The sequence below is a fragment of the Spea bombifrons genome, chromosome 11 (genome assembly GCF_027358695.1).
Source record: "Spea bombifrons isolate aSpeBom1 chromosome 11, aSpeBom1.2.pri, whole genome shotgun sequence".
In the NCBI taxonomy this organism is placed as follows: domain Eukaryota; kingdom Metazoa; phylum Chordata; class Amphibia; order Anura; family Pelobatidae; genus Spea; species Spea bombifrons.
This window is the reverse complement of record NC_071097.1, coordinates 27,940,597-27,965,726: the sequence shown is the minus strand read 5'-3', so window position 1 is coordinate 27,965,726 and position 25,130 is coordinate 27,940,597. Positions and strand designations below refer to the sequence as shown.

The window sequence follows — 25,130 nt, the reverse complement described above, 5'->3', positions numbered from 1 at the left end:
TGGTAAATGTACATATTTCTGTGCATTCTCAGGAATTATGGAAGCTTATCTCCAGAGCCATCTGTTTCTTAAAATGTTCTAGATAAAAAGTTAAATGGAAAATATATTTGTTACTCACAGGAATCCTGCAGCGTATGTGTCCGACAGGTTGTTGGTACCTCTGGACCATGGAGCTGCCACCCCTCCAAGCCATACCTTCTTTCCAGGGCTGTACATATTTACCACCTGTTCACAAGATAAACAGGGGTATGTTTCAGTAATAAAGAATATATATCGTATATTTAGTAGGCTTTTAACGTGGTTGTTTGTGTGATAGGAAGTGTATGGCAATCAGTGTATAGAGATAGAGACATTCATTTGGTAGCCTAATGGTAAAACTGGAGTCCTTGAGCATGGTTCGCAGTTAGTTTCAGTGTTCTATTCTATTTCATTAAAAAAGGTACTTCACATTAGAGTGTCAGCTCCCATTTGTGTGGATTTTTGAAATATATTGTTCTTCATTAATGCAAACTGTAGCGAACTCAGCTTGTTATGCTCCCCTACTGGAGGCCGCCATGTTGGAAGTTTTTCTTAGGTTGGAATTAATAGGAGCCTGCTTCAAACAACAGTCTGCCCACTCTCTACATCCATCATGACCCAAGACAACCATGGCAGTGTCCACAGGGGCAAGAAGGGAGGAAAATCTGTCTACATTTGGAGCATGCGGGAACACGGTGGCTTGCAGAAAGCTTGAGGTGTTAGAGTAAAAAAGTAAAAACGACAGTGGGCATTATAAGGTAATTTAAAAAAATATAAATAATATACAACTATAAAATATAACATTTTAAGCAATATAAGCTAGATGGTTTTAATGTAAAAAGATAGCAAAGCCAAATTGGCATTTGGGTCCCAGCCTAATCTTATCTGTGCCTCACTGTAACGTCAGAAAGGCCATGTTCCTGAAATATTATTTCATGAGAAATAAGTAAGCAAACCGCTTGGAAGAGTAAAGGCAAACATTTTCATACTGGAAACATTGTACTTACACAAATCAAAAGTTTCCATGCAATCTATCCCTATGCAAAGCATTCCAGATAATCGACATTATTATAAAAATATTTAACCAATATGTTATCATATACAGTGTATATATATATTTATATATATATATATATATATATATATATATATATATATATATATATGCTTGTGAACAGGGCCCCCTTTACCTTAGTCTGTCTGTTCTCATCATTCCCCTTGAATTTATGAATTGTCAGAAATGCTGACACTATATATTTCTTTTTGTGCCATGCTGGAATCACTAATTATATATATGTATAATTATTTAGAGTATTAAAACCTACTAAATGCATAACGCCTTAACTTGATTATGAATGACAATAACAATTTATGTCACTATTAGAAACTCACTTTCTGAATCTTTCTAATTTGGTCAGAAAGCGCATCCAGCAGCCGAGTTTTCATGAAGTCCATCACTTTTCCCACACGTCCATCAATATAGTAACTAAAAAATGGAAAAGATTTTTTTTTAAGCTAAGATAAATTTCAACCCTCTGAATATCAGTATGTGCAAAAAAAAAATACAAAAAAATTGAAAACAAATTATTTTGTCCTATCTATTAGAGATGCAGATGTTGATAAAAAAAAGGAGAAAAACGTTTGTTTTAAGTCGTTACATTTTTAAGGAGAGAACAAAATAATTTAAAAAAATTCTATACACAAAAAACCAAATTTTAATTAACATTTAAATAAACTTATTTTTGGAAGCAAATGTAAGACATGTTTTTCTTTAGTGCATAGGCATCTAAAACACCTTTAACATCTTAGTTCTCCAACTGCACGTGTTATATTTTTGCAGACATCATATTCCAGAAAAACTTCAGAACTTCAATGTGTTTCCTTTGTAACTAAAAGTGAGTGTCGGCGGCAATGTACTCTTGTGTTATAAAATGCATCTGGGGCACCTATTAACCAAAAACTACAGCCAAGAATAATCTGTTTTCTCCATTCTTAAAAATGGACTAGAATTTGAAGCCACGTGACATTGGTTCCCAATAGCCAATGTCAGATAAATATATGAGTCGGCGCGCATGAAATAAAAATAAAAGCTTTGAATTATACTATTAATAAGAATTGCAGTTGCTGCTGACAAGTAGCTGGAATAATATTTTAACTGGACCAAAACTTAAAACTGCCATTTTTAACTATCACACACAATTTTGTTTTATTCCAGGTCTAAGGGTGAAAGGCTGCGAAACTTCCCTAAGCAACACAATAATTATTCACAATATTTCAGGTAGAATAGAATAAAACTTAAAAAATAATATTTATTTTCACAAACTAAAAGGAATTTTTGCACATTAAAAAAAAAATAATAATAAATTACATAATAATTAATTGGGTTTTTTGGACTTGCTATATACCAATGTGGTATTTTTTGTAACTGTTTGTATTAAAAAAAAAAAAAAAAAAAATATTTTAAATGTTAGTTTTTATATACAAATTTACTGAATTTTCACTATTTAAGATAATTTATTTACAAATAAAAACATTGGTTTAGGCGGCTGATAATTATAATTGCTGAAAATATTAAAAGTGATGAAAAGTTCTTGAGAAATTTGAGAACACTATATTTTTATAAGTAAATGTTTTGTTAATTAAAAGGTAGAAGGCAAATGTAAAATGTCAAATTAAAGAATAAATCTGATGTGATATTGTGGTGTGGCTCAGCATGAAGAAACCTTGGTAGGTGAATGCCACCATATTTTTCAGCCTTTTCAGAAAATGTGTGCCATTTCATTGAATTTGTGTCAATTATACTTGAGTAAACAAAGTAATTATCTTTAGTCAGCTACTGAAATTTCTGAACCTTGAAAAATGAAAGTCACTTAAGGAACAGACGTGAAGAGTCATCGATAGATCTTCCGTAAAGGTACAAAAAATGTTACTTAACATTTTCACTCCATATGAAAGACACATGTTGATTCTGAAATGACCTCATAACATATAGGTAATCATCCTACTCAGGAAACTATCATATCCAGCTTGAAATATTAATCTTTTCCAGGAACACATTATATAGTATTTGTGCCATGTTTAGGACTGTTACTCTAATATGAAATCTACAAAGAACAAAGGAAAGAAATTATAATTCCGGGGGAACTTTGTGGACAAAAAAAAAAAATAACGATTCCGAAAGCTAGTGGCAAAGATCAAATTTGGTAAGTTTGAGTCCTATAAAAAAAAAGAAGCTGAGCTTGTCTAGCGAGAACACACATTGAATCGATACATTTAGTCTCCATAAACTATAACGTACACGGCCGCTTGTGTAGGGGAGTGGGAAGAGATCAGGTCTACAAATGCACAGCTCGGTTGTTTTATGTATGACATATGACAGTTCACAAGCGCCAACAGTTTCAAGACGTATATCTGGGTAGCGCTGGCCAGTAAACTTTCAACACGTAGCGTTCTGCACCATTTTTTCCCTCAAAGTAACCTATGACTTCATTGTATGTGAACGGGGTCCATGCAGAACAATACGTTTCAATGTATAACCGGCCTCCTCAGAGGCAGAACGGAAAGGAAATTCCCTAAAGCAAAATTACTGTTTTTACTTGCCAATTCCTCCTTTTATTTAACATATTCTAACCCCCCTCAACATGCTCATTATATTCCAGCTATTAAAACAGTCTGAGTTTTTGAGGAGCACCATGCCTGATTAGAACAAATTAATTGACTTAAATAGAAATTCAAGACATAATCTTGAGCTCCTGTGAGGTTTTAGGCAATGAAACAAAAATCTGTTTATAATTCTTACTGGTGGGGTGTCTGGATTATGTATCCCCTGCAACTCGCCCCGGAGGAATAAATCTAAAATCACAGGGTTCTCTCGCTCTTTGCAGATTATATTTCTCATTTGGTACGGGTTCCCATTAAAGTAAGACAGCACAGGGTTTTTTGTGTAATTTGGTTCTATTTCACACATAGACTAGGAAGAAAAAGTATCCATTTATGTTAAAAACCCTAGATACTGAAACTCTGTTCTACCACAATCAGCAGAAGTGTGCGCCATCAACTATGTAAGCTCTTTTACCCTGGGCCCTCTATTTATTATGTCCCTATTTCTTTCACTGAGTAGTCTACGCAAGGAGGGGGAGCCAGACAGATTCCTACTATAGAGCATGGAAGGAAGTCATTGGCGACAGTGGCCAGGCTGAGTATAGGCACGCTTATGAATGGATGCTTTGTAAAGTAATGCCGCTGGTGGATACACTAAGTACTGGTCCTATCTATAAGCCATGTTTAATTGGGTAAGGAGACAGTTTAAGAGTAATGTTTGCCGTGCAGCTGGGACCGGGGTGAGTAGCAGGTTAGGACCTGTGATCAGGTTACGGATCCGTGTGCAGTCTATGAGAGATGCAACCTCTGAGCTGTACCACAGCCAGGTCCGTGACAATCTTCAATTAAACATCATAATAATTTAATCGAGCAAGTTACTTATTACAGAAAAAATAATAATAATAAAAAAATAAATAGAAAAACACCCATTAATGATCGAGATTTGAAACAATGCTGGCTGAGATTCATGAAAGCTGGAGCTGAGCTGGAGACCTTTTGGCCAGGGGTGGATTTTGGGCGATGGACATGCGTGTGTGCGCGCGTATTCATGTCATTACCATTACACTGTTTAAACAAACTGTTAATTGCCACTCAAATCAAGTAATTACTGATTAATCATTAGTCTAATTAAAGCAATCCCAAGAATAACTAATTATTATTCAAATGCATCAATCCTAAACCACTATATAATTGGTATAATTAATCCTACACTATTTTACTTATCCAAATATTGAGACTGACTACTATTAAAGTAAAACACTAAGTCATGATTATCACAAGTCTGTAATTGATCACTAGTAAAGAAACCAGTAATTGCTGTATCACTGGTATTAATAAAATGTAAATTACTAAATTAATAAATCTGTTTTAATTAAACAATTAGCAAAAATTTTATACAACTACCTTCTTATTATTGCAATAAAATAAGTCATTCATTACATGCATTGATGTAACAGAGTGATATTATTTTTGCTATACATATTATTAAAGTAAATATAACTTAATATCAGAATGGTTATTAAGGAATCCTTAGCCAGTAAATAATCTAAACTATTCAAGAAAAGCATCATTTATGGAATCTTTTCTCTATAAAATACAAATAGGGACATACGATACTAAATAATAGATATTTAGTATCAAATAAATAATCAAATAAATATATGAATTATTACTGTTAACAATGAAAAGTTTACCCTTATATAACAACTTTCTTATAGATCCCTATACACTGTCATAGAACTACAGTATTAAATCTAACATAAGACTCACTAGAAAGTGTTTATAGTTTATGTTGTTTTTTTTTATTTTATTTTTTAGATTAAACAAATTGAACATAATTTAAGGTGAAATTGGGTGTGTGGACTCCATTTAAGTCTTGATCACTTTGGAATTGTATACGGTCCTATTTAGGTTCAGAAAAAAAATGCAAGAGGAGAAGGAACTAGATGCACGTTCTCTAAATCAGACATTACAGCTGAACCCAAAAAGTTCCAGGTGCAAAACTTTCTGGGACCCGTGGGAGAAAGCCAGAATTTAAGCAGTATACTCCAGCTGAGAGGGGAACATCTGCTAGCCGAGTATACAGCACTGTACGCCAGGATTGATGTCCTGAACGCTTCTCAACACTGCATGTCGGTGCAATTTGTCTACAGTATGTTCCATTTGATTGACTAAACAGTTCTAAAACGCCCATCAATACAACTAGGCCTGTAACAAAATACACATTTAACCCAAGACATACCAAAAGGTTCATCGCTTTAGCCTTTGACACTCAAAGTGTAAAACTCAAAGGCTACTTTCATGCCAATAAGGCTGTCCCGCCAAGCAGATGCAATCAAACTAAATCCAGGAGCAAGCTACATTTTTATTACCCCCATTCGGTGCTTTGTGCTATAGGCTAGATGCTAATATCTTCATTGACGGAACCCGGTTTTGTAATGTTCTGGGTATTAATTGTACAAAAATCTTTTTCCATTTTTTCACCTAAAAGTTATAATCGATAGAACGTAAAAAATGGTGTGGCAACAATAACATTGTTTTTATAAAAATATTTTAGTACCACATTCTGCATTATCTTCAGGGGTAGGAAACCTTTGGCACTCCAGGTGTTGTGGACTACATCGTCATCATGACGTTAATGAGTGGATATTTTGAGCTTCAGCACTAGCAACATGGTTGAAAAAAGACCTAAGTCCATCAAGTTCAACCCTTCTACCTATCTTCCCCTGCTTCTGATCCAAAAGAAGGCAAAAAAAATACGTCCATAGGTGTCATCATTCCCCCAGGAGTTGTTGCAAATTGGAGAAAGGTCATGTGCCCAAATGCAAGAATAAAATTCACTTTTTTCGACAGTATCTAGGTTTAATGCGTTATTATCACATTATAGCACAGAGTCATATACACTTGAAGTCACAATTCTGCTCCATCCCATTCTAGGCAGTAATCTGGGCTAAACAGCTTGAAGATTTCACTAGATTTTTCCTAGATTCCTGGATTTCATGATGTGGAAGTAACACTTATTTGTTTCATTGGAATTGTGATTATGACGGAAGTAGAATCCCACAGGAATCTTATATTCCCAGGCATACCCCCACTCACTAGACTATGAGGGCATTAATATCACATGTTTCTCATTTGTTAAAGAATATCAGTAAAGTAATATTATTCATCCACTAAAGTATTATCCGAGATGCAATCCTATGTCACCGATTTGACTATGTGGGAGCCGCAGCACTTCCCACAGAAGAAACCATTCTTGATGGGCCCTTCATAATGTATAGTTAATGAGGTGAGATGAAATATTTTATCTCATGAAAACTCATAAATCATTATTTCACGAATGCACCCATCTGCTTATGCTCTAATTTCTGTCTCATTTCTGCCTCCTTCTCTCATTATCTAACCAGGCGGCTTTTCACTACTCCTGTCTCAAGAAGAGAGAGATTAGTGAGAGTTCATTTTATTTCCAGACAACTTCCAAGTCATGGTTAAAAATTCCAGCAGGTGCTTTGATGTCATTAAACTGCATGAACCGAGATCTGACCGCATCTCCTAATATGCAATATCAACCATAAGTAGGTCCTTATTACCCACTAGCCCATGAGTTCAGTTGACACGTATCAGAGTTTTACGGAGGCTAAGGACTTTGGCCTACAATTGACATTAAAACTTTATAATGAAGAAAGGCATAAGCTACAATAAACTACTCATTGGTATCCAGTTTGCTCTTGGCCACACAGACATGGACCTCCATGGTCTCCTGGTCTCAACTGTACCCTACTGACAAGGCCAATGAAGGCCAAAATGTACGTCTGGGGCTATGGGTTTCCTAGTGCAGGGAAAAGTTGCCTCACAATTAGTTTCTGAACATCTTGGGGCAGAATCAGACTGATATGTTGAAGGAGATTTATTCCACTGTAAGAGCACAAGACTAAAACTTGAGATACTCCCAAGCTAGGATGCGCTGTAGGACAGGCTATAAAGCGGCTGTCCGTTCTTGGTGGAACATCTCAAATTAATTTTATATAATAAACCATTTTGCTCTTAGATTAACAAGTGAGGACGGTACTGAACTCTCCAGGTTGGTGGCTTTGTGAGGGAAACCATTTCATGGTAACTCCCGCGATATGGAAGCTGTCAATCCTGTCCCACGGACATCAAAAAGACTGCAATGTTTCCTGAAGCGTAACCTACAACATGAAGGCACGCACGTTCAAGATGTAAACAGCTTGGTGCTTGTGACGCTAAAGACAGAGGAAACAGCTGCGTTATGTTTTTTCACACGCCTAAAAGTACTACTTTTTCAAATAAGGGATTTATTGCCCATATCTACCTGCAAAAGGTTTTGAGACAACTCAGACCTGGTTCCGTTCCAATGTCATTTAAAATATTTATTGAAAAGTAATATATATTTTTTTGCATATAGTAAAAATAATAACTCTGTTGATTAGCATTGTAATATGCCAAAAATTTGCAAAATCTGCCACATGGGAACTAAACATTATAGAAAGGAAAATATATGAAACGCTGTCAATATCCTATAGATTGAACTGGGCTTCCAAATTCAACTACTTGTGTGTTTTTCTTTTACAGTAAGCGGCTGCTGACCAGATACAGTTGATTCTCAGCGGATCTTCATATTTCTGTTTTACTTGTCAATTGTGAGAAGAAGGGGACCTTGGGGCATTTAAGCTTTTAGAATCCAGCCACCCCCTACAGGAATGTTAAAATGTAAATTTTAAAATAGACCAACAAATTTCAGCCCACTGTTTTTCCTACTAATGGCATGCTATTCACTTTAATGCCTTTTTCTTAACATAGATTGATTAAGTGTCATTCTAACACACAAAAAAAGAGACTGCTGAATGAAACTATCCAGACCCGAGTAGCAGAAACACTATCTTAAGGAAACACAAAAAAAAGTATAAGACCAGATACATGTTCATTCAGTAGTAGAACAATTGTCTAATGTCTAATTTGGCTTATCACAGGTGCATATTCCCCCCGGGCAAATGAAATTTTATTTGTGATCTTAATGTGCGGTAGTGATCGGCTTGGTAATTCCCAGATGTGGTTTTCTCCGAGATTCCCAAGAAGATCATTCCCAGACCATCGTTATTGTTAAACGAGAGTGACTTGTTTCAGAAATGTTTGAAGTTTATTTCCAATAAATATCCTGAGGGGCCCCTGTAAAAACCTGCGATTCCAAAATCGAATGAGAAAAAAAAAAAAAGTATACTCTGCGACAAGTTGTAAGAAAAATGCAAAATACCTACTGTTGCCAGGTAACGGCATCCACTGTTCTCCCAGCCACCTTCATAAAACTGCAATAAAACACAAGTATGAATTTGTCAGTGATTAATACATTAAATGGACATTTACTACATGTACACAGCACGGCCAGCAAAAAAACACTGGTACAATGCCAGAGGCGGAACATTGCAGCAACTTGAGTAGTAAATAGAAAAAAATATGATTTTTTAAAAAATATGTCTTAAATATATGTATGTCCCAGCTTTTCAATAATTTCAAATAATTATATCTATGCATGAGCGCTAATAAGCAGGAGATGCTTTTCGTCTGAATTCATGTCAGGGAAGGAGTGCAAATGTATAGATAGGGAAAAATTACAAAGTGACACTGAAGTGTCCTAAACCAGTCACAAGGGACCAACAACAGTCCAGGATTTGAGAACCACCATTCAAAATATATTTCCATTCACTAATACTTCATGTATTGGAATCTGAGCTGGAAGGGGTAACTAAGATGTATTTCTATAGGCATGAGCATATTCGAGAACCTCTTGTTCTATTGGATCTATGCTATGTACTCACAGGGTATAACGTTTTGGCTTACGGTACCACAAAGGCCACTAGCTGTTTTTCTTTTAACTTTTGAATCTAACAGTATAGGGGGAAATAAAGAATAATAAAAGTGAACACACAGTACAGTCCACGACCTTACAATGGAACAAATTACATAACCTCAAAACATCTGATTATTCGCTGAAAATGGAATGTGTATAATCTAATAAAAACATACATGTATTGGTGTCTTTGAAGGCAATCCACACGGGGGAAACATGTAAAAGTGAATATTGGCTCAGCAATAAATTAGAGTCCAATGTACGGTGTAAGCCAAACCAATGGGCCAAAGGTCTCATGTACGAGGCCTAGGACTGTATACTGCACAAAATCTAGCTGACAGCGGAAACTTCCTCTTCTACACCTGGCCTTCCAGTAAAGCTCAATTCTGAGGACATTGGAAGAGAAACAAATCGAAACACTCACTGCTTTTTCCGATGTAGTTAATGTATCATTAGGTGATATCACAATGTTTCCTAAGTACATCATAGCCTTCTCTGCCAAACGAAGGCTGGTTTCAGTGCTTGCTTAGGGGCAAGGACAGCCAAAGAATAAAAGTTCTCTTTTCTTTCTGAATTATTTCTTCCTTCTCTGTAGACAAATCACTCAAATGATCTTGGAAGTGGGTAACAAATAACTGTAAAAGTGAACGGTTTAGTCATTCACAAGGACAGCAGATAAGGTCCAGCTGTACCGTATAGGTGACCTAGGCTGTCTCTGGGGATGATCTGGTGAAAGGCCATGAGCTTGTCTCCTACGTCCACAAACAAGTTAGAGAATATATGCTTTCTTTAGCCATGCTTCAATTATTAAAATTAATCTTGACTTGACTGTCCCAGATTTTTTTTAAAAAACATTTTTTTCCCTCCATTTTGACTTCAGGTATAGGCCGTGAGCTTCCCCGTGTGTTAGACATTTGCTTCACATATAGGGTTTGCCTGTAATTAGGCTTTACAATGACTGAAATACATAGTATGCTGATCATACCACTTTCTGCATATTAAATGAAAATAATTACCTGTGAAATACTTTACTTAATATATGAAAGGTTGTAGGTTTCTAGGAAGTTACTTTTTCTATGTTGGCCTCATAAAAGGTATGGACTTCGACTACCCAAAGACAGGTAGTTTGTATTGAAGGCATTACTGTTAGGACATAGGCACTTCATTAATAATTTGGAGGCTCAGTAAATATGCAGTTTCCCCCCAAAAATAACTAATGGCAATGGTGGCTAAATAATAGCTAAATAGTTGCTAGTGGCAATAGTTTTAATATTGCGTGGTTATTCCCGTATTAGTAATTAGATATTTGGCAAAAAGAGATATTTTTACAACTGCTTGAATAAGGCAAAAAATGTAAATGCTATTTCTGAGAAGCGCAAGTGTGTAGCAATGGGAACTGTTCTATAATTTATCAACTGTTTGTTAATGTTTTAATAAATTCTCACGCAACATAATATGTGGTGATTATATTTTGCTATATTTTACTTTTTTAGTACACGCTCTCCTAAGTGTCTCACTGATACCAATTTAAAACGATGATGTAGGATGTACAGTATATCTGAACAGGATACAATATTATATATATATATATATATATATATATATATATATGTACACACACATACTCACAATCTTTTTTTGGTAGGTATGGGCCCTTGCAAGCTGTTTTGGCTACATATGCTTTTATTTCCTACAATATCAACTTAATTCTCTATTTTATAGCATTTTACAAATAAAGCGTAAAGTCATCACATTTTGCTAAGAAGATAGAACCTTTTTTTTAAATCTTCAATCGTCAATAAAACAGTGTCACTTACTTGTTACTGATGTTCTCCGCATATCTAGTCTTTCATGCAATTTTGCCGCACTGCCGTAGACCGGGGAACCACCGACGCTGTACAATTTCAACTTTTTAAGAGTGATCATTGACGCATGTGTCTGCCAACATCATCCCCTTTGACCCATACACGTCGATCCCATGTTACCGCCTTCAGTTTCACCTTTGACCGGCTGTTGGACCAAGGGGATCTGAAGATAAAGCGGAGTATGTGGGTAAGTGCAGGTTTGCAGAGACGATCAATGCAGAGAACATCAGTTCACAAGTAATTATAAAATGGGAGCCTTCATGTATTTGGCCAGCATGTCCTATTCTTTGCTTTAATCGTTCTCTCGTTGAAGAAAATTTCACCAAAATTGTGGACCAGCTTTTTGAATCTTTTAAAAGTGAAGATTTGAGTGCAAGACACAGAAATTTCGTTCTAAATGACCTACTCCATAAAGAAAGCAGAGAAGGAAGGTAACATACATGGGGTGCTTTAAACGCTGCTTTGAAATACAGCCTACAACTACAAAGGCATCAGCAATACTGAAACAGATAAATACGAATGAAGGATGGTGTGCGAGGCTATACAAGGCAAAGGAGTCAAAAACAGGCTATTTAGGAGCAGCATGGAAGCAACGTGAACTGTTATCTCTCAGGAGTTCCTTTCCTGCCTGTTTTCATGAAATACAGAGATATGTGACACCAACAAAGTTTTCAATTTAAAAAATGGACAGAACTGCTTATTTAACTTAAATTTAAATTAAAATAGGGATCTAGAGTGGGGGCTCTTTCCTCGGAGCAATATATATATATACATTTCGGAGGTGTTAATAATATAAATATACTATATAATATAACATTGCAAGAAACAATGATTTCAATTATTCCAACTGATATAACTGGTGATAATAAGTTTAGTAGTTAGCTTTGCCCTTGTGCTCGCATGCAAATTAAGCAGAATATGTTTGGGGTTTTTTTGCAATTTTTTTTTTAAATCAACTTAAAAAAAAGGAAAAAAAGGTAAAAAAAAAACAAAACATAATGACAACATCTTACATTACTCATTGATACATCCATATGGTATCCCATTAAGGGAAAGTGTTTTAAACAGCATTGGGTAATAATATTATTTAGTGATTCTAAAGGTTTCTTTTTTTATAACAGATTATAAAACATTTACTTTTTTGGTTTTGGTTATATTTAATGAAAATATCACCAATAATCTAAAGAATTAGCACGTGGTAACACTAGACTCAGCTATGGAAAGTTAGCCTCCTAAAATGGGCATTTTACAAAGAAACCTATAAATGCCTAATTTTTTCATGGCTCCTAACAATGATGTGCATATTATTTTTGTCATAATATTTTCACAATCTGCACAATCTATTTTAAATGCTTCTGAAATTAGAACTTATTGGTGTAAAATAAATATCGGGGATAAAAACACAGCGTTAGTAACATGTAAAGATTATGTTGCAAAGTGCAAACCTGCCAAAATAGTGATTTGTGGATTCATAACTTAGGCCTTAACTGCTGCATGGCTGTGGGAGCTTAGTATAGCAATAAAGTACTAATATGAAGTGTCTTGATTTAGAGGTAGATGACAGGTAGAGTTCAGCACATCTTAGATCTGTGTCCTTACACATTTACAAAACTGTAATGTATTTCACTCAAAATCACACGCTGTACAATAGAAACTATTATTACATACAGGGACGGACTGGCACTTTAGGTAGAGTGGCTACCTGATAATGTAGGTGCGGACAATCGCTGGATATATACGGATATAAATTTGCCCAGTGTGCCGGATGGCCGGTCTGGGCCAGAACAGTCAGCCCCACTGTCCATCTTTCTCTGTTAGGGAGATCAGAAAATGTCACCAGATCTGTAAAATTGTTGAGGTCTGTGCTTCTGAGCCACAGTCCTTGTAGTGTATTGAAGCTGCGCTTCGGGAAATTATATCTCAATGCTCTCCCTCAATACAATGAAAGTCGTAAGATGAGTACATGGTCTTTCCCTACACCTCCTCATGAGTAGGTTTGCTCTCTAGGTTAAGTGTGGTGTTTGGTCTCATCCCAATTCTGCCACTCCCTGACCCATTCAAGTCTCTTGGAAGCTAGTATTCCCATTCCTCCCTCCAATAAACTTGGGTTCTGCTCAACATGACTCTACAGATAAAGTTCCTCAGGACCCGGGGACCTCTCAAGCTCATGTCAGGTGGAATGTAGGCTTCTGCATGCATCTCAACTTAAAGTTAGTCTCTCAACAAGCAAGAGAGGAAGTCAATGGGGACTCAATTATTATTTTTCCAAGAGCTCAAAAATGTTCCACAATATTGTATCAGAATTCCATTAAGTTCTTAACTGCTTAAAACAGAACAGACCTCTTCATTTGCCGTGGAAAGATATGAGACAACATGAAAGCCCAGAGAGGGTGTACGAGGGGAGAATCAACATTGCTTTATGGCTTTAATGATGAGTATTTTATTTTAAGCTGCTAAAGCATTTTTTAAATAAAGCTTTAAAATAGAGGTTTATGCAGTGGTGTATTTAATCACAACTGATGTTTGTCAAGTCAGAGTTTTAATCCACAAATGAAGTAGAAACATGTAACGTGCCTATTCCAGAACTCCAAAACCAGAGCTGTACCAAAATGGGCATTACATTGTTTTGGGGTTCCCTTTCTGATGACTGTGCTTTGTGTAGCTGGAGTGCAGGAAAGACGAGCACACGCTGAAGTGTCAGCTACATACCCATCAAGAAGGACTAGAACATTCTTCTTTGGTCGTCCAATATTCGGCCCATATAAATTTGCTCGAGAATAAGTACGAATAGACTGCAGCAAGTTCTTTAGCTGAACATAGTCCTTCCCTAGTTGGCTGCCATTAACGGCTCGGCTATTCAGTGACCTGTAATTGTTGGGTTCTGTCAAAAGAGTATAACATGTGAAGAATATATCATTATGAGTAGGTAAGAATTAACTTCTTAAAAAAACACACCATAAAAATGGAATGGATAAAACATTTTATATGCAAACCTTTCATGCATTATTTATGATTGTAGGTCTCACTGTTTTATTGTCCCAAAATTGAAAGTACCATGTAGAAATAGTAAATATACATTGTCAGCCTCAGAAAACCATTAAGGAAATCTATGTTCTCTCTCTGATAACTGTTTTCGGGTATTAGCTCAACCAACAAAGGCAGCAAGGCTTCCAGTTCTATATTATGTTGGAAATGGCATCCTAAAAGGGGCTTTATCTGCTAGAAGACAAGTCCATGCCATGCCATGGTAATTTTTTTTTATTATATAACAAAATGCAAAGTGAACAGAAGAAAAAAATCAATATCTAGCGTGACCACCCTTCTGGGTACACAAGCACAACGTCAGGGATGTTGTCATATAGTCATATAGTCAGGTGTAGATCAAACAACTACACCAAACAGGTGCCAGTGATCAGCAATTCAATATGTACGTTATATGATAATATTTAAAATGGAATAATCGTGTGGTCTGTTTATCCTTCTACTGCAGTTTCTCATTGAAATATATTTAACCCCTTAAGGACAATGGGCGGTCCCTAAACCCATTGAAAACAATGCATTTTGAGCCATGTACGGGCTTTGTCATTAAGGGGTTAATGAATGGTGATTTTGGTGGGTACATTGTATTTTCTGGATTATAAAAAAATCCCTCTTAAAAAAATATATATATATCTCATATTCTGGATATTGCCAAATTTGCTGTAATTTTCTTTCCTTTCATTTGTGTTTCAAAAACGTCATTTTTTTCTATTCCAAGAAATATGGAATTTACTTAGTATATCGAAATAATATAATTGGAGGATAGGAAGAGCTCCAGAAATGTTATGTTCTTAACAAGTGGGCTAGAAAACAAAATAAGGAATTTCCTGTCTCTGCGTTTTTTTTTGTCCTGTTGGAAAAATCCAACATTTTCAAGGAGCCAATTGAAAACTATAATTTATAGAATTGCAAGAATTAATTCATGTTAGTTCAGCAATCTAAAAATAAATATTGATTAAAAAAAATGCAAAGAAACGTTTTCTAGAATGAGTATATTATACAGTAACACGGATTACGACTCTCAGAGGGCTACACAAGTCTTTATTAATATTTCATATATTGGAAGTTCGTGAATTACAGCTGAATGAACCATTTTCAAGTAGCAACACTTAGATTTAGTAATAAAACCCTATTTTTATTGCTGCTCACATTTCTACAGTGGTTTTCTTGACTGCCAAGTCTTACCATAGAATGTACTCCAACCTCCAAGTGAGATGTAAGATTTTTTTGTCTCTTTACTTGTGTACAAAAACAGTGGATCCCAATGCCACCAATAAACAAATACGGGGAAACAAGATGATTTTTCTTACCATTTCCCAATTCCCATGAAATGTTGTACTTTTTGCTGGCGCTGTATTTCAGTAAACTGAGCACGCTGGAGCTGTTCCAAGAATTATCTGCGTTTCGACGAAGAGCATTAAGTCCAAAAATCAGATGAAGTCCAGAGCAGTCGACAAAGTTATAGAGTTTGTCAAGAGACCTGGCTGGGAGGAAGCAAAAAGCTTGTAAAGCACATCAGCATTTCAATATAGAAACCAACAGCGATTTACTAGATGTGATAAGGAGATTACATGTATTCGTTCTGCAGTAGATCCTGCTCATTTGTTAGGTTCTATTAGATGTGTATTCACTGGACCTCGCTCAGGAACGGTATTTCAGTAATGTCATTTTTCAAACAGTGCAATGTGTGTCTGTTAAAGTTTTCTTAAAATGGCCAAAACAATGTGTTTGAGGCCCCAGAACATTCGAAAAATGGGAACACTCCTTGGTTTCAAAACATTTCGGTGCATTTCTATAATACAGTTGTCTTTTGATGAGGCCAACTAATTTGTGGACAGAATTCTTCCGAGGATTACATCTGAAGGTGGAAACTCTGAGGTCTTGAAAGCTGATTTGATTTTACATCTTGTTCCACGATTATAAAAGCTATAACAAACAACTCTGAACTCTAACCAACCAAGACAACCTTTGGCTCTATGGATGTTGCTGACTACAAGGTCATGGGTTCTGGCTGAGAAACATAGTTTTCCCCTTTTCATATGCGTGTTATGTTCCCAAGGCTCAAGCTTTTTGGGATCTACAGTGAAATGGAGCAATACTGCTTTAACTCTTTTCCTTATAAAAAGAAATAATTTGACATTAGACAAGAGAAAGTAGAGGCAGGAAAAAGAGAGACTATGCAGCTGTGGGCAGACAAACCGCAGACACAAAAGAAAAGTGGAGATTACTGGGGAAAAGTAGCAACCCAGAAAATTAATAGTAATGTAGGAAATTATATTTTAACGTCCAATGTAACATTCTCACCATCTGATCAGTATGTTGTTTCATCTCAAGTGACCTCAGAATATTTTAGAGTAATAGCATTTTTTTAAAGTTTCTGTGAAAAACAAGGTATTATTTAATGCCGTCTCTTCCCCTTATCTTTCCTCCGCAGAGCTAGTCTGTCATCTGGATTCTATCTTCTCCAGACTGCTGACACCTGATACATTAAAGGACTAAGTGAACATCAAAATCGGAGCTGATGAAGCCCAGCACTCCCTTTATCACCACTTACACCATCTCTAGAAAATTATGAGTGGACATAAATTGTGTATATATAACACTGTAAAAATTACACTTGCTACACGCCTAGCCACTTTAGAGTAGGAGAGCACACTGGACTGCAGATAAATGGTTTTTGTGTTTGGCAGCTAGGAAAGGGACAAGACTTTGGCCGACCCATATCGAGCTAAGAATATGTCTAGCCATCTGGTATTCAAGAGCTGGAAAGTGACTCAGCTTGATATATATGTCTGTAATTGTGTGTATGTGCATATCATATGCACAATAATGCGCGTTCCAACAACAAACATGTGTCCTTATATTTTGGTTTGCCATCCTTTGCTGGCTGGTTATACCCACTGTGGATTTATTTAAAATCAATGTTAATTAAGCTATAATCATCAATTCAACGCAAAGAGAAAAATACAGCACCTTATTTGGAAACAAAGTCACATATTTTATAGACATGTTTCTACTTAAAACACATGCATCCGTGATAGTTATATGTACATTTATAACATGGCTGCTACATAGCAGCTGATTTTTTGCCTTTGGAGAAAAGAACTATAGATCTAAAATCAGTCCGGAAGTTCAAGCTGTCATTTCCAGTCTGCCTGCCTTCTGACATTAATCTGCAGGCTTAAATTGTATCAGTGGGTTAAAGAGCAGTCTCACCATATAGTATATACGTATAGTATATAGTATATAGTATAAGCAGTATATACGTGTAAAACTAGACGTAGTGGCGGGATAAGCAATATACGGCCATGCAGTGTGATGGAATTCTCATATAGTGAATCTTTCTTTGTCATTCATTGCAGCGACAAGTTAAAATAATATCACTTTCAGTGAGCATGTGATCACTAGCATTTTCCTATGGATAGATGATCCGTCTGTCAATGTTGTTAAAGCAAATTATTGCCCACTTTGGAAAACATGCAACTTTTTGGTTTTTGGCCAAATCTTTTACAATGCAAATCCTTATGAAGTAAAGTTGAATATAAAAAAAACTTCACTGGCAAAACTGGGCTTTTGTCTACCCTTTACAATTTGGTTATTTAAATTTACAGCTACCAAAAGATCCACACAATTTAAGAAAAAGCAGACAATATTGTGATTTCTATCAGGGATTGGGTAGGGTAATAAGTAATGTGTTTATTTGTCTAAAGGGATCAGAGAGCCTCATGTCTGGCAGAAAATCTTTTTGGCAGGCTCCAATTTGAATTCAGACTCCAACCTTGTATTCAAGAGAATGTTTGAGTAGTTTATTATCGTGATTGTACTCGTGCATTCTATAGTGTCATGGAGCTTCCTTGGGAAATGCTTCATAAATACTGAATCTTCTCCCTTTTTTGTAATTAGTCATCCATTAATACATGGACTCACCAGCTTAGCATTTTCTCATACAGAATTTTGGACCGGATGAGTATATAATCATGCAGAAATTGGCTTGTTGTGACATTTCATTTATTAAATAATTGATTTTGAACCGTGATAATCCTCAGAATATATCCATCATTTATTTGTAGAATTTACTTTTAGAAAGGCTCCAGGGTAAACCAAAGTTACTTTTTGAAAGTTATCTTTTACCTCGGTTCTAACTACGCCATCCCCTCTTAAACATAAAGAAACATTTATGAGATCAGTGGGGTATTAAGTCAAGCCTGGTATTTTGACAAGTTCTGCACAGAGGCAAGACTTTGCAATGCATCCCCTATTGATGTTCAAGGCATGGACTATGTCATTCTTAAGTGGTGCCTATGATGTCTATTCTTTTGAAACAATAATCCTAGACGGCCGTTTCTCTCTTAAACGAGTAACATTGTACCTTTTTTTACAGATATCCCAAAGCAAGACAGCAAAATGTTTTTGGAAATATACTTTTGTAATAGTCTATAAAATGGTTCATTTAAAAGGATGTAAAATACGTTATAGTGTTCCCATCTTGTTTATCTCAATGTGTAATATCCCTTAGAATTTTTTTTTATGTAGACTATTAAAAAATAGTTTAGAGAACATAAAAAAACTATTGTTTTAGGAAGGAAAGAAACTTAATTAATTATTTACCAAATTTACTTAATGTTTTCATGTATATATATTTTTTTATTTGAAAACGTTTCTTTTTTCGGGGGGGGGTCGTCGAAGATTTGGTAGCAGAATTACTAATGGATGTCTTTAAAACATTGGTGAAAATGCAGTCGTTGGTAACTGTCATACTGAAGAAGGAAGAACAGAAAATAATTAATATCAATGTCATTTTGCTAAGTTAAACTACTGTCCTAGCTTTTAAGTACAAATATTAACACACACAGTTTGTATATGCTTTTGATAGCAGAGTAGAAAACTGAACGCTGATTTAAAACATCAAAGGGACGCGAGGGAAAATCCTTTGGGAAAAGCAATCCCTTTTTTTTCACCAAACGTTTTTTTTTCAATGTGTTTGTGAATTCTGGGCCTGTGTTAGCATCAAAATACCATCATGAAATCAGTTTGGAGTTTGACGGAAGTTCTGGGTAGTTTTTCCAAGCTAATTACATCCTTGTTCTCTGCGGCGCTCTTTGCTTTCATGGGTGAGGTGTTGGTATGGGGTTAAGAGACGCTTCAGTTTTAAGTGGAATCAGGTGTCCTTCTATTTTCAGGGACGTCTGGAAAATGTCACGATCCTCTAACTAACAGGTACTGGCAGGCTAGCAGCATGCATTTTGGAGAACTTTGCTCCTGCTAGGCTTTAAAGCATCTTTCTTTTTTGTTTTTCTTTTCCATTTTTCTTTTTCCCAATTTCTTATGTTTTTTCTTTCTCAGTTTCTTCTCTCTCCTTTTTTGTACTTTTCCTCTTACTCAATTCATTCTCTCTTCCCTTCTTCTATTGTTTTCTCTTTTCTTCTTTCCTCGCTTCTTTCCTTCTTTGTTTCTTTTTTTCTTCCCTTGTGTATTATTATTATTATTATTATTGTCATTTATTTATATAGCGCCAACAATTTACGCAGTGCTTTGGTACAGCGCATAAGAAGGGAAGTACAGACAAAAATAGAGAAGCAGATTCAGACAAAAATAAGAAGTAGAAGTCCCTGCTCTCAAGCTTACAATCTAGAGGGAATAGGGAACATGAGAGACATAAGGTGAGTGAAGAGGAGAAAATATAAACAAATGATGGCATTGGAGACCTGTGATAGATGAGTTACACTAGGTTTATAAGCCTGCTCACTCCAGCCACATAGAAATGAAGAAGTGTTTGGAGACTGCCGGTTAGTATAATGAGGGAAAGAATCAACAGACAGCTAATATTGTGAACAGCGGAAAAGGATATTTACCCGGGGGTGGGTTAATATTGGTAGCGTAGGGTGAGTGGGCATTAAACAGTTTGAGTTGAGCTGCTGGGGAAAGGTGTGTCTGGAGTAATCTTTATTATAATTATTATTATTATTATTTCTATCATTTGTATTTTAGAAGTCTCTATAAACCTAGAGCTATCACTAGAAGGGGCAAACATGTGGTTCGGTGATGAAAAATATATTTGGCAACCAAAAACAAATGTGTTTTATCCAATTATCAATACACATTCACCAAACACAACCACACGTAGAGATTATATCTCAATTTCGTTAATTTTTAGTTTTGTTCTTATAATGTTAACTGAAAAACAGAGAACTATGAAATCAAAAAGGGGCAGCTAGGATATTGATTATTTTTAGAAATGTTATTGAATGCATTTAGATTTAGCATTTGATCCGTTTTGATATTTAAAATAGCATTTGATCCGTTAAACGCGTTTTCCCCTTTAGTTCGCCCTCTAAAAGGAAATCTCCGTCCCCGTATAGTAAAATACGGCTAATTATAGGCTACATGCCAGACCCCGCTAATCAAACGGGCCCTCTGGATACCACTAATCCACCAAGTTCAATTTTTAATAGCTGTACAAACTCGCAGGTGTCATAGAAATGTCAAACTATAAACTGAATCACACTGTAGAAATGATTGCATGTCTTGAGGTAAAATGTCTGGAAATAGTAACATTTTTGGCACAACTCTATTTCCCAGCCATTATTTCACTATAGTATTTTTTATATTTTAGATCTGTTATTTCTTTTTTTTTTTTTTTCAAGCACGTTGAGCCATATTTATATCCTTAATGTGAATATATATATACATATATATATATAGAATTGATGAACTCTTATACTCGCTACAGGAATATTACCAGAAACGTATATTATTTAGGTATCTGGGAGTTTCTCAAACTTCAGGGCTATAGAAAAAAATATTTGTCCTACTGACACTTTATTTCATCTCCATGACCCTCTAATTATCCAACCTATAAACATAGAATACTATGTGATATGTTTAGTTACATCTTTATTTATAACAACTGTCACTTCATTAGAGCCAAGATATACAAGATCCTTATTTATGACTTATTTATAAGTCATTGCTTTAGTCAACGTAACACACAACATATACTGTATATTTAAATGTTGCACAGCATAAACTAGATATACTGGTGTTGCAGACATATATTTTGTTTAGTTTTGTGTATTTTAGTATGACTGGATGATTTATTTGTTATTTAATCATGCGAGCCGTATCTGCTCCCTCTCTGCTGAAATCTACAACTAGATTATGGCTCTGCTTCTTGAGATGTTTTACACAGAGGGCAAGAGCTGTCAAATAATTAAACACCGGCAATTTGGAAAGCGCTTACAATTTTAATACATTTATATTGATCCAAACAAACTGAATATACTTTATATTGCCAAGTAGACATGTTCAAAATTTGAATGTCTTTTTTTTACATAGTGAATTGTATTTGATACAAGAATTAGTGAACATTTTATGAAATTAGACAACTGGTTTGATTGAATTTATCAAAACAATATAAATTAACTAATAATACAATTCCATTTATTATTTTAATGAATGTTTAATTAAATAAAAATAATAACAATCTCGTAATATTATTCCTTTACATTCATTAAGCATTTTGCTCCCAGCATAAGCCAGGCACGTATTAAAAGTACGTTTGATTAAATTATTTTTCTCCCGCAAGGTTCTTATTATTTCGTAGTAAACAAACTAGGAATTCATAATTAACAATAATAAAAATAAAATAATTAACAATTAAAAGTAAGTAATACTGTAATTTATATAATGCTTCATTTATTCAATAAGGAGAAAAAAAACACTACTATTGTCTCTATTCACGGGAAGCGGTAAGTTGTGGCATATGGTCCAAGTCAACGTGAAATTAGTCAACATTAGTCAAAAACTGATTATGGATAAGTATGGATTTACGTCTTAGCAGATGGACAGCCTTCTATTTCCCATCCCAATAATCAGAACCATGGACAGAGCCTTGGACCTGCTGGACAATCAGGAATGACTGCTAGAAATGGTTCCTGCTTATGGATGCTATGCTCAAAGCTTCTGCTCTTTTCTTGGACTACAGCTGTCCAGGAGAGCTAATCCATAACATATACTAGGAATGCATACTAGCTGAGGGTGGGCTGGGAACGTATTTAGTACATAGGGCCCAAAATGTACGTAACAAGAAAATATAGCACACTCAGATCAGGAATAGAAAAACAAAGAATTTAACATCAGGTTTGGGACATTCATTCTAGTCTGCCCATTTTCATAATGTAAATCAGTTCTTGTTCTTGTCTTAGATTCAGGTTAGCAATATACCTGTCCCGTGCATGTTTAAATTCCCTCACTGTATATACCTCTACCACTTCTACTGGGAGGCTGTTCCACTTATCTGCTGCTATATATAGAAAATAGTTCCTTACATTAGGGAAGCAGGGCTTCCTTATAGCAGCTCTATATCCTAGCCATATGGACCTCTTTCTCACACCGGCTGCAAGTTTCCACAAACGTAATCTAACGGGTCTTCAGTTACTTTCTTACCACATCTCCTGTCCAAATTTCAACCTGCATTGAATTTAATAGATGTAAAAGTCAAACTAAGCCTGTCACACGGATTGATCTTATTGATCCAAGGAGAAATCTGACTGCCATTTTGGGGTCAAGAAGGAATTTTTTCCCTGGTTAGTGCAAAATTGGAAAGAGCGAAGCCGGGGTTTTTTGCCTTCTTTTGGATCAAACAGCAATAAATTAACAGATATAGGAAAGGCTGAACTTGATGGACGCATGTCTTTTTTCAGCCTATGTAACTATGTAACTATGTAGAGTGCTGCGTATGATGTCTCCTATTTGCAGTTTCCAAGTATTATCCATTGAACTTCGTTATGCGGATTCTAACCAGATCTGCGAAGTACTGTGGGACATTGGCACCAACGGTGCTCACATTTACACAGGAATTAACACAACAAATACCATTGCCCCCCCCCAGTGATTAATTTAACATTGATTTTGTCATGGTGATGGATTTCATTTAATGGAATCAGTTATCATCTTTATCATTTGTGTTGTTTTACTAGGCAATAGTCATTGCTCAATTATCAGACTCAATCCAATGACTTCCCAAAATGCGATGATTACATTTAACAGAACATGTGTGATGTCACCCAAGCTACTCGATATTGAAGTCTACAGACTGCAGGGCTTCCCTGTAACATGAAGCAGGAGTTGATTAAGAGAACTGTTTATTTACTAAAAGGGCCCCTTTTCTTTAGTCAGATAGAAAGGTCAATACCCTTAGTAAGAGTAATTAGCAGATCCATCAACATTAAAGGAATTAAAGTCCTATGTTCATATAAATGCATATTGCACATTTTGTATGGACTGGAGTACATTTTACTGCATGCATGGTGCAGGAATTCTTTATCCTTATTCGCTATTGGAGAGAGAAAATATTTCTGTGTGTTTTAACTCCTCCCCCGGGTGCTCCTACTGAACGCAGGGAGCATACCACAGTATGCTCTTCCACATGCTCAGTAAAACCCCCATTCTAGCTGAGCTCCCATGGAAACCAATAGGAAACAGAGATATCAAGCGTTCTGTTGTATTGCCATGGCCATTTTTAATTGATACAATAAAGTACAATAAAGATGTATTTTGAATATTTGGGGTAAAAACTGTAGGGGGGTTTCTTACCTGACCCAATTTAAAAAAAAAATAGAATAAAAACTATGGCTGCATGCACGTGGGCGCTAATCCCTGTATATTAATTATTTCCAGCAATATCACCCGCGTTACAACACGAATAACTCTTTTCAGCCGTTTCCATGGATGAGAAAAGGTGAAAGGAATGTGTTTTATACACATGTGTAAAAGGAGGTGGATAATGTTGGAGTGTTTTTGTTAACCAGATAATATTTTTGCTGTCACCTGTGAGGTCTGTTTGTCCCCAGTCGCTAATGAGCTTTGGATTGCGTCCAGAAGTCTGGGATTCATCCTCAGGTAGTAAATGTTTGGATGGCAGCCATAATATCTGGTTTCAATATTCAGATGGTAAAGCATTTGCATTACATGTATGGGATTTGGATTCGGTGCCCACTTTAAATCTTCCCTGCTCGGAAATCAAGAATGTGTCAATAGTCGCCAGCTTGTACGCTAGCACCAAACGGGCGGTTTTCTTTTAACTTCTCCAACTCTACGCACCCACAGAGCACTCGTGTAAGCGCGGAGATGTACTCATCGGTCCGGGAGACGCTATCCCTGAACAAAACATAGCCCACTGCCAGCTTTTTTGCTGACAGAAAGAGTATTTTCCTCGCATATAACAACAGATGTCTGTAAAGCCCAGAAATCTACGATGTGTGTTCCTAAATGGGCTGACAGCTGGCACAATTGCACCAGATCTCAGTCCTAATTTTTACACAGTTTAGCTAAAACACTTTCCTGTGATCTTTATGATTTATCAACAAACAGCAGTGTCTGGAACGCTTTTGAGAATTCATTCCCAACCAGGCAAATGAAGGAGCGATATATCTGAAGTTTTAAGCTACGTGAATGCAGTCAGGCACGGAGATCATAAAATATAGGTTTGCGAACTATGTGGAAAAAATACCCCGCGATGCTGCTTTGATTTTATTAATTTTTTTTTAGCTATCCAAATAGAATCTTTAAGATTGTTTCAAAAACAGTTTCAAAATGTTATTGTCACAAATCACCCTTAGAATGATCAGATTTATGTAGAAGAACAAACACTGTTCCTCTGCATGAAGGCCTGAGGCCTGAGGGCTTCAGACTTTGGGCCCAGGTATACAAACACAATTGTTACTCGTGTTTTCTTATTTCAA

General features: G+C 35.9%; 1 protein-coding gene across 1 annotated transcript in view; it reads right to left on the bottom strand.

The window, feature by feature from the left end:
• HPSE2 (heparanase 2 (inactive)) overlaps positions 1–25,130 on the bottom strand; it is an 85,078-nt gene that overhangs the window by 21,387 nt on the left and 38,561 nt on the right. The window contains exons 4-8 of the mRNA XM_053451205.1: positions 15,699–15,872; positions 14,059–14,230; positions 8,895–8,942; positions 1,411–1,504; positions 119–225 (exon numbers count right to left, since the gene is read on the bottom strand). Of these exons, the coding sequence (XP_053307180.1) occupies positions 119–225; positions 1,411–1,504; positions 8,895–8,942; positions 14,059–14,230; positions 15,699–15,872 (595 nt within the window). The remainder of the gene's footprint in view (positions 1–118; positions 226–1,410; positions 1,505–8,894; positions 8,943–14,058; positions 14,231–15,698; positions 15,873–25,130) is intronic.